This window comes from Ovis canadensis, chromosome 3 (assembly GCF_042477335.2).
Source record: "Ovis canadensis isolate MfBH-ARS-UI-01 breed Bighorn chromosome 3, ARS-UI_OviCan_v2, whole genome shotgun sequence".
Classification (NCBI taxonomy): domain Eukaryota; kingdom Metazoa; phylum Chordata; class Mammalia; order Artiodactyla; family Bovidae; genus Ovis; species Ovis canadensis.
Genome location: NC_091247.1, coordinates 140,876,648 through 140,887,172, shown reverse-complemented (window position 1 = coordinate 140,887,172; position 10,525 = coordinate 140,876,648). Strand labels below are relative to the sequence as shown.

At 39.4% G+C, this 10,525-nt stretch overlaps 1 protein-coding gene across 4 annotated transcripts in view; it reads right to left on the bottom strand.

The window, feature by feature from the left end:
- Window positions 1-5,359: 5,359 nt before the first annotated feature.
- LOC138437311 (natural resistance-associated macrophage protein 2) overlaps window positions 5,360-10,525 on the bottom strand; it is a 30,793-nt gene continuing 25,627 nt past the window's right edge. For all 4 annotated transcript variants that reach the window (XM_069584376.1, XM_069584377.1, XM_069584379.1 and 1 more), the window contains one exon: window positions 5,360-5,921. In XM_069584376.1, the coding sequence (XP_069440477.1) occupies window positions 5,844-5,921 (78 nt within the window). In that variant the 3' untranslated portion in view covers window positions 5,360-5,843. The remainder of the gene's footprint in view (window positions 5,922-10,525) is intronic.

Genomic DNA, 10,525 nt, shown 5'->3' with positions numbered 1-10,525 from the left:
GTCTGTGGAATTTTCCAGGCAAGAATATTGGGTTGGTTGCCATTTCCTACTCCAGGGGATCTTCCTGAATTAGGGATTGAACCTGAGTCTCCTGCGTCTCCTGCATTGGAAGGCAGATTCTTTACCACTGTGCCACCTATAAAGCCTTAAGAGGTAGGCAAAAGGTTAATAACTGTGTCTAATAAGCACAGGGAAATGAGTCATATAATTCTCTTTGAACCTGGGAATGCTGTTTCCATAGATACCACGATTCAAGTTTAAACATGTTTTGGCTTGAATTTTATGCATCTTTGACAGTTACAGTACTATTTCATTAGAAAATGATGCAGACATCTGCCTCATTTAGCTCTCTGATTGGGATGAAAACAATGAACTTACTGACACTACAGACTCTGTAGTTATTAACAAGAAGTCATAAATAAAGCAGAAGGAAAATGAAGCCAAGGTTTAGTTTAGACAACCTAAGACAGCCGATGCCTTGACAACTGTTATGGAATGCAGTTTAAATCTGCTGCTCCCTATCTTGCTTTGGGTATGAACATTTGCTGACTTCCCTGGAATTCACTGAATCAGCTCTTCCTCATGCTATTTCTCCAGGCCCTCCCCCATTTCCGCAGGGCCCTAGGACCTCATCCTTGGGGAAGATGTACACCTGTCTCATCTGCCTAAACACAGCTAATTCATCCACTGAATGGTAAAGTCCTAGAAGCAGGGATTACAATCCATTCACTTTCCTTTTTATCAGAATACTAAGTACAATACTGAGAACAATAATGAATAGATGTTTGCTAAGTAGAAGCGCTTATTGTTTTTAATCTCAAGATCTTGCCTAATCTTCCCACTTTCCCTTCTAATATTTTAAAATTCAAACTTTAGGGTGGCATAGTACATCATAAACTCAGATTTATACTTATCCTAAAGGGCTCTTAAATTTTTTTTTCCCCAGTTCTGGAGTCAGCTGTATGATCCAAGCCAAAAAATAATAAGATAGAGGGTGTTTGCTTTTAATTGTTTTAGAAAAAATACAAGTGATGAAATTCAGTGTTTGTTTCCTATCAATACTCTATTGATATACAACTTTTTGCTTATAGGTGTTCTCTACTCTATAAGAATTACCAAAAAATGAAGCCACATACAAGAAAAATAAGAAGTCTTCTGAAAAGTACTTACAAAAAATGAATTTTCAATATGTAGCAAATTATACTGCAGAAATGTCAGTCAGAATTCTCACAGCCTTCAATTTTTTGAGACATTGATTTCCAAATCAACTACCATAAATAGTCAACTCAAAAATACCTTTGTTGATGTCCTTTAGAGCCTACGACATAATTTTCTGACTTTTAAAATTTTTATTTTCTAGCTAGCAGCAGAAAATAATCTATATTATGCCAAATCAACCTGAAAATTAGGAGTTATATAACGGCTACAGAAAAACCATCACTATCCATATCAGACATTCTCTCCAAACAGGGCAAGGTAATTAAGGCTTTCATAAACTCCTTTTTAGAACAGGCAAAAATCACAACAGAGGAGAATGAACGGCCACATTGTTATTTAAATTTGGTCCAGCCCCGGAGGCTGCATGTGGGAGTCTACCAGACAAGCACCGTGATACACGCAGGTTAGCACACTGCCTGAGGCTCAGTGAAATTTCTTTTAAAAACTGGTTCATCACTGTGCACCTCACTCTTCTACAGAAACCTGACTGATTTACCACAAACATAAATGTCTAATATTTAAATATTTGTGTATTCATCTTTATACTTCTCGAAAGTATTTCTGGGAATACAAAGGTAAATTCCAAAAACAACAAATCCCTTTTCCCTTCAAATGGCAGTATCGTGGGAGTGGAAAGATTTAGTCCCTTTGTGCTACTGCTAATCTGGCATGACACTGCAGAAAACACAAGAAACAAAGAAGATAATAAATGTGAAGTATACCTGAGGTCTCAAGCTCCTCTGTAAGCCTAGGGTTCTAGAAACTAGTTCCACTTTGTTGAAGTCATACCTGCTATGCATCAGATTTATTCTGACTCCAGGCCTGGGAAAGAAATGTGCTTAGTCACTCAGTTGTGTTCAACTCACTGCAACCCCATCGACTGTATAGCCTCCCAGGCACTTCTGGGAAAGAAAACCAAAGGAAAAAAAAAGTACCCACTGAGATAAAATCAAGAATGCAAGGTAAAAAACAAAAAGTGCACTAAAATGCATGTAATACGATCTGTGGTAATGATTTCCTCCTCTTTATGTTTTCTGTAGTGCAGAAATACTCTGACTGGAAGGTCAAGTCTAGTATTTGGAGAAGGGAAAGATGCAACAATATTGAAAATATATCTGCATTCTAAACATTAACTCGTTGTTCTGTGTATTATATACTCTTCTCTACCGCTGCTGCTGCTAAGTCGCTTCAGTCGTGTCCGACTCTGTGCAACCCAATAGACAGCAGCCCACCACGCTCCCCCGTCCCTGGGATTCTCCAGGCAAGAACACTGGAGTGGGCTGCCATTTCCTTCTCCAATGCATGAAAGTGAAAAGTGAAAGTGAAGTCACTCAGTCATGTCCGACTCTTCGCAACCCCATGGACTGCAGCCTACCAGACTCCTCCACCCATGGGATTTTCCAGGCAAGAGTACTGGAATGGGGTGCCATTGCCTTCTCTGCTTCTCTACTGGCTCAGGGTAATTATTTTTAAAGTTGCCATCTGCACCTACTAAGAGGCTCTTCAAGTGCCACCAACAAACAGACATGTTTCAATCAACACTGTCCTCTTTAGAAAACAGGCGAGGAAAGAATCCAACTACTCTACTACTCTATAGTAAACATTCCAGCAGTTGGCTATAATATTTTCCGTGAAATCAGGAAATTTAAAGACCTCTGGCATAGAAATGTCATCCTTCATGTTGATTACACAATGAAGATACTTCTAATCAGGCTACCAGAAAGATCCCCCTCTCCCAAAACATGTTCAGCATTAAAAATAGATGAACTGAAGTGTTAACTCAGAAATGGGCTCTTCTCAAAACCCAAAAGATTCCAGAATTTTGTGATACCTTTACTCTGGAAGTACTAATGTATTTATTGCTCGGAAAAAAGCAATGAAAAATATTAAAAGTAGCTATACATAAGAGCTCAAAAATTATGCTTAAATTAAAACATAAAATCATTTATGGAGAAAAGTATGCAAGAAGCCCATTTACCCACATTAGCTTGGACAAAGGGAGGTCACTGAGGGAAGACCCTATAAACAGACACAAACCTGAATGTGCACAATACTTCTGGGGCAAAGGCTCGCTGCTTAATATCATCATGTTTAAAATTCAGAAGTCTATTTTTACCGGCTGCTATAACCTCTGATGCCTCCCTGACTATTGGGTATGCACTGACTACTTTTTTATTAGGCCAGCACACAGTTATACAGCAGCAGCTGTTCAGTAACAACTATTTAATTGCATTTTTCTGATATCCTGGATATGTACTATCAGAGTACCCTTTTACAAATTGACTCCATAGTGTTAAACCTCAGAAACTGAGTGGGTATATGAATCTAGGTTAATCTTAAGATTGACTCTATTGGGACTTCCCCTTGTGGTCCAGTGGTTAAGACTCTGCACTTCCACTACAGGAGTGGTGGGGCACAAGTTCAATCCCTGATGGAGAATCCCACATTCCACACAGTGGGGTCAAAAAAAGCGGGGAGACTGATTATATTGTTTTCTATATAAACACGAATCATGAAATCCAGACTGTAAATCATAAGGAATGATTAAATATTAACTTAGCAAAAAAGTCTGTCCAAGACTTACTGTTAGACATCAGTCTCCTCCACTGGTTTTAGCATGATTCGGCTTGCTTTATTATAAAGTTTTCTGATTACAGGAGTTGTATGACCTGAGAGATATACTTATAAATTTTTGCTGTAAACTCTAGTCTGTTCCTAATAAGATACAATTTAAGAATGGAGAAAAGCTATAGAAACCCCTCAAGTACTTAATCTCTATTTAACCAACCACCTTATTCTTTTTATGAGTTGTAAAACAGGATTCTTTCTGCTTTTTTTCTTTTCCCAAACATCCTCTGGTAATGAAACTACTGAGAAATGGAACTGCCCAGGGAGGGAGGAAAAAAATGCAACAAACTGATTCATATAGAGTTGCTGTCTCTGTATAAAGAAACCGAAACACTGAAACTCATTTTTTAAGTCTCTCTTTCAAATAAAAGCTGATAAACAATGTTAATTCAGTTTTACTTATAAGATCAGAAGGTCTCTAACCTGAGTTACAAGGCTATTGCTCTTATCAGAAGTTTCAAGGGTCATGAATTAGAAATGAAGGAATTTTAAGAATCATCTTAGAAAAAAACCCTTGCCACTTACAGGATCATTATAAATGACCAAGGCAATGTAAAGTCTTATTGAAATGTGCAAAGTTTTAGAGTAAGGCAGACAGGTTTATGCTCAAAGAGGAAAATGATGCTCAAACACAAAGGCTGCAGGGTTTGCAAACTCAAAGCCTTTGGGGCTGGAAGGAAATGAGAGAAGGCACAGACAGTATTCCATTAAAAATGGTAGCTGCCACTCAGTGTAAGTCAACTGCACTTCCATGAAGGGCTGTGAGTCTGGTGTTGAAAATGTTCTGACTTTTCAATCAGATCAATATGCAGAAACTTTCTGCAGAAAGTTTTAAGTATTAAATGTTTTATTATAAAAGTGTTACGGAAAAAAATTCTGCTTAGGAAGAAGAGTCAAAATATCTATAATCCATACGTGGGCAGGCAGTTTATAACATGTGGACCAATCTTCCAAGTCCCAGTGTAGGTCTAATCTCATACTACTTGGTAGAAATAAACTTAAAATGCTTAGCATTCCCTCGGAGAGTCAGCATTAGAAACATCAGCCACTCCAGGAAACAGACTTTGGCCTAGAAATGGTGTCTGGAGTATTAATGGGAAAAGGGGGAAGACAAGACATGGTGGGACTATACACACATTAGAAAGAAAACTAATACCTCCATTATCTTCTGTTGGGCTTTATAAAGTTCAGTGTTAGACTCCTTTTTATACCTAAAATGCTAGAATGGGCTGAGTTACAGTGCAGCATGGAAAACTGATTACTGGTTAAAGTATGATTTCTGGATATTGTTACTAGGTAGTAAGCTCTTTGGAAAATACCATCCTATCTCTCAAAAAAACACTCAAGAAAAACAACAACAGAGAAAAATAATAATCACAGAGCACACCGACAACCAGGATGAAGAAAGACTGCCAAAGGAATGTCTTCTTTTGGAAACGATGTGCTAGTACCAGTAGTTACCAAGGGTTGGTTGATTAAATCCAAGTCAAGTTTAACCGGCCACAGTCAAGTATCACTTTAAAAATCAGTCTATTTGACCAGTTCATTCTGAAAAAGAGTAGTGCTCTTTTTCCTTTGTTACATGTGATTTAGACAAAATAAATATGATTTATCTGAACAAATTTGTTTAAAAAATACAGAATATCATCTTTATATAAAACTCTACCCAAACCAGTAAGTTCAGGTTTACATAAACATACACACATATATATTTTTTATAAATTCCCAAAGTCCAGACACAAGCCCATAGGGGTGTGTGGCCATCACAGGCTAATCACTCACCTCTGGCAGTCGTGGACTGTTGTGAGGTGGGTGGGTCTCTGACCTACACTTAGCAGCTGTCAGCTTTAACACCCTTCCCATGAGGAAATTTTTACCTTTTGTTCAAAATATTTGAACAAAACTCACCACCGAACAAACAAGAGAAATGTTAACAGGACACTCGGCACAAAAGGACTAAGAGAAAGTGGGTCTTATATGGTCCCTCCGGCTGTCAGTCATCTAGACACAAGTGAGTCAGCATCCACGGTGTTCAGAAGGTAGAGTTCAGGTTGAACTGTCAATCCCAGACGGTACTGAGGACAAAAAGATGGAAAAGGGTTAGACTGATTTATAAGTATTTAAAATTGGCATTTAGGTACCTAGAATCAGCATATAAAAGTAGCTCTTATTTCAGTTCTGCTATACTGATTTTCTTTCAGAAAATAAATGGCTTATAAATACATGAATGGTTTACTACATATATAAAATAACTGACAGGAGCTGAAATAGTCAAGGATTTGCTAATGCCAAATACAAAATCTGCACTTTAACTATCCTTGTGACATACTCTACCTCTGCGTGGGTGTTTCTGATCTGGATATTAAGAGCAAATGTACTGCGAGCTTTTATACCTTAATACTAAGTGTGTTAGAGCTCAAATTTCAGGGAGTTCCCTGGCGGTCCAGTGATTAGGACTCTGTGCTTTCCCTGCAGAAGGTTCAGGTTCAATCCCAGGTCAGGGAACTAAGATCCTATTAGCTGCACAGAACGCCCCCCCCCCCTACCCCGGCAAAAAAAAAAGAAAAGAAATCAAATTTCAAATAGTCTAAATTCTGAGCCCTATTGTCTGGGCCCTAATTATCCTTTGGCACCCCTGAGCAGAAAAAGCCTTTCATTAAACAAAAGAAAGAAACATAAAACGGCATGTGCTAAGAGAAAAGGATCCCAGACGTGTATCAGACTTCATAAGAATTACTTTAGCTGCCTTTAAAACACATTGCCAGGAACTTCCCTGGTGGTCCAGTGGTTAAGAATCCAACTTGCCAGGCAGAAGAAGGTTTGACCCCTGGTCAGGGAACTGTGATTGCAGATTCCTAGGGGCAACTAAGCAAGCTCTGGCTCTGGAGCCCACAAGCAGCAACTAGAGAGAAGTCTGCAGATGGCAATGAAAGATCCCACAAGCTGCAACCAAGACCCAAGGTGGACAAAAAAAAAATATGAAAACAAAGCAAAAAATATTTGCCAGACTCACTCCAGGAGGCCTAATCCAGATGATTTGTGTCAGCATTTGTGAAGTTGTAGCTTACTCTTTTCCTCTCCTTTGCATTCACCGTGGGACCATCACTGAGTCTCCTTTTAGCCCTACTGGTATCAGGGGTTTTAGGAATGTTGTTGCCCCTTGGTACCAACAGCCTCTTTTGGGCCTTTCAGTTGTCTCATCTGTACAGAGACTGAACCTTCTGTTGTAAGAATCAAATGAGATCATATGAGTGCTCAGGATGCCAAATGCACACTATAAATTCACAGAAATACTTCTAGTAGAAGAATATAGTGCAAAAGGCACTGGGACTGGGATCAAGCTCCAACTCTGCCATTTCCTATGACCTTGAGCAAGTTATGTATCCTTCTTGAGCCTTATCCTACTCATCTGTAAAACGGGAATAAATGCTGCACTTTAAAACGCCAAGGACATTAATAAACTATCTCATTTTATGTGTGGGGGGGTGGGTGTGATGTCACGTCCGACTCTGATCCCATGGACTGTATAGCCAGCTAGGCTCTTCTGTCCATGGAATTTTCCAGGCAGTAATACTGGAATGGGTTGCCATTTCCTAGTCTAGGGAATTTTCATGACCCAGGGATTGCACCATGCCTCTTGCGTCTCCTGCACCGGCCGACCAATTCTTGACCACTGTGCCACCTGGGAAACCTCTCACTTTAGTCTTCAGCAATATTTTTAGACATTAAAAATGCCCATCAGAGGTTTACGATGACTGTGTGAAGATGAGGACAAAATGGGGCCCATGATAAAACTATTCTCAACTAGAAGGCTAGGAATTACTGAGTCACACTGGCGTTAGGGCAGAAGCACAGCACTTCAGATTTCAGCCTTTATACTCACTTCAGGGTTTTGTGATTCAGGTTTTAGTAACCAAGAGCAATAGTCAGATACACTGACAATCCACTGCGGCCTTTTCTTAAGTGAACTAAGGTGGTGGGGTGGGCGTGTAGTAAGCAAGGGCTGCATTTTTAGCTCCATCACCTCCAGGTTGTATCACTTCATGGCTTAGTAGAGAAAACTCCTTCATTGGAAAAGTTTGTTGTATTGCTCAGGGACACTGAGAAATGGAGCTAAATAGCAGAGGAACTGGCTAAACCTTTCAAGGGCAGAGAGGTACGCAAATGAATAAACCATCAGTTCTTACTTATTGCTGGCCCTGCCCATTTTCCACACCCACCACAAAAAGCATTCAGGTACTTTTGAAAATTTAGCACAGGCCAAACAAAATTAGTCTATGAATTGGCAACTTTTGACCTAAAACATATTCTAGCACTCATTAGAGTATTAAGAGAAGTATCTTTGATATGGTACTATTCTTGGTGCTGCTTAACACCAAAGCTCGGTGTCTAAAGTGTACTGTTAAGTGTATACTACGTATTGTATTGGATGATTAGTAAAAATAACATGGGTTCTGGAATTAAGCTAGTCAGGCACAAATGCCAAATGCCTACTGATTAGTGATGCGTTAGTTTCTGGTCCTTCAGTTGCCTTATATATATATCCTTTTGCTGTAAGAATGACATGAGACCATGTGCACGCTGAGGGCTTTCCAGGTGGCTCAGAGGTAATGAATCTGCCTGTCGATGCAGGAGGCCCATGAGATGTGGGTCCAATTCCTGGGTTGGGAAGATCTCCTGGAGTAGAAAATGGCAACCCACTTCCGTATTCTTGCCTGTAAAATCTCATGGACATAGGAGCCCGGCAGGATATAGTTTATGGGTTGAAAAAGAGTCAGACACAACTAAACCTGCACACACACACACATACACACACACACACACACAGTGTGCTTAGACCCCAACTACCATAATAATGTGTTGTTTTTAATGTTCCCAACCTAAGGTATCAAAGGTGGCACATCTGGATTCACAGGCCCTGCCCAAGGAAGGAACACAGAGCACCGCAGAGGGCAGAGGTGAAGGAAGTCTCACACCAGGACCTTCAAACTGTGACACACCCTATGTTAGCCATGAAATTACACCCAAATAAAGAGTTCCCTGGTCTTAGCGGTTAGAATTCTAAGCTTTTATGCCATGAGCCCCATTCCTGCCATGGGGTCAATCCCTGGGCAGGAGCTAAGATCCCCGAAGGCATGTGGCAGAGCCAAAAAAAGAATTAAAAAAACAAAACAAAACCAAGGTAAGAAGGGTGAGTTAAATGAGAAGGACAGCATGGAAAAGAAAATTCTCAGATGACGTCTATGGTGTTAATTCACAGGATTTAGTTCCTGTAAGACAGACAGGGAAGGCTTGCAACAGAGTGACAATCCTGGAACAAATTAAGGGCTGACCTAGTTTTTCATGCCATGTGTTTGGTGACAAGACTAGCAGTTTACTGTGTCTGAGTTTTGTATTTCTATCCGGTCTTTGTATTTATATGCTTTCATTTCTAAGTTAAACAATTTTCCTTTCACCTTTCAAATACTCATACTTTTTATTGGCAGCATATACAGAATATAAACGCCTACCTGAATGGTGAAGCAAGACTACAGACAGAAAAATGTTCAGCTTAGAGGAGAAAAAGGCAGAATGACAGTTTTTTTCTCAATTTTAAATATTTTAATGATGTAACATTTAGCAATGGCAAAACTAATTAAATCAGTGATATAAATTAGTGCTTGGTGTTTATAATTCATCAAGCCTTCTTCGAACTAAACCTATGTTGAGCCTTGAACAAATTGAATTTGAACCTCAAGAGTCTCCTCATATACATTTTTTTTTTCAAAGGTAAATAAGACAGAAATACATGATCCCAGCAGGATGAATCTGAGAACATGAAATCACACATTCGGAGGAACACTGGACATGAAAGGCTGAGTATACACATAAAGAGCTGATATAAATTACACACAGAATTTTTATTTCATGCCTCCATGAAACACCCCTAACACCTAGATGTCCAGGGAGGTCAACTGTATTCCTCTATCCCTTCTAAAGAGAAAAATCATGAACAGTGTGAATCTAGTACGTCAATCCAGGTGGTAGTTGATGTTTCAGTATTTCAAAGTTGTTGAGATCCCACTCACAGAGTATTTTCAAGGTTTTTAAAAAAATATCCAGGAAACCAAATTGGAAAAAGGAAAAAAAAACTTTTTAATTTCAAACCAAGTTTACATATTGTTAAATGGCCCCTAAAAGCTCATTGTAACCACTCCTAAAATCACTAGCAGGACCTCACAGGAGCCAAACTGCAGTTCTTCCCCATTGCTGATAATTCCCAGTATGCTATAGCAGCAGTTATTTCATGCCACATTTATAAAGAACAAGGACCAACTTACATAAAGTACAATTGTGTATCCTTACACATTTCACACAAGCAGCGTGCACATGCTGGCACTGGGAGCTGTCAGCTCTAAGCATTGTTTACTGCACCCAGAGTAGTGGCTGGATATAAAGTATACTTTCCATCTGAAAGCATTAGGTGGAACACAGTAGGGGAGTGCTTTTAACACTGTAAAATACTACACACAGAGTGACATAAACTGACATTTAACTGGGAAAAAATTTTCATCACTGCAAGACATATACATAACTTTGAAAAGAAAACTAGCAGCTTTTACCTGGGCTTCTAAATATTTGTGAATCTGAGACTGACTGGACCCAGCCAGACTCCAGGCAAAGGTAAATGATGTTAGTG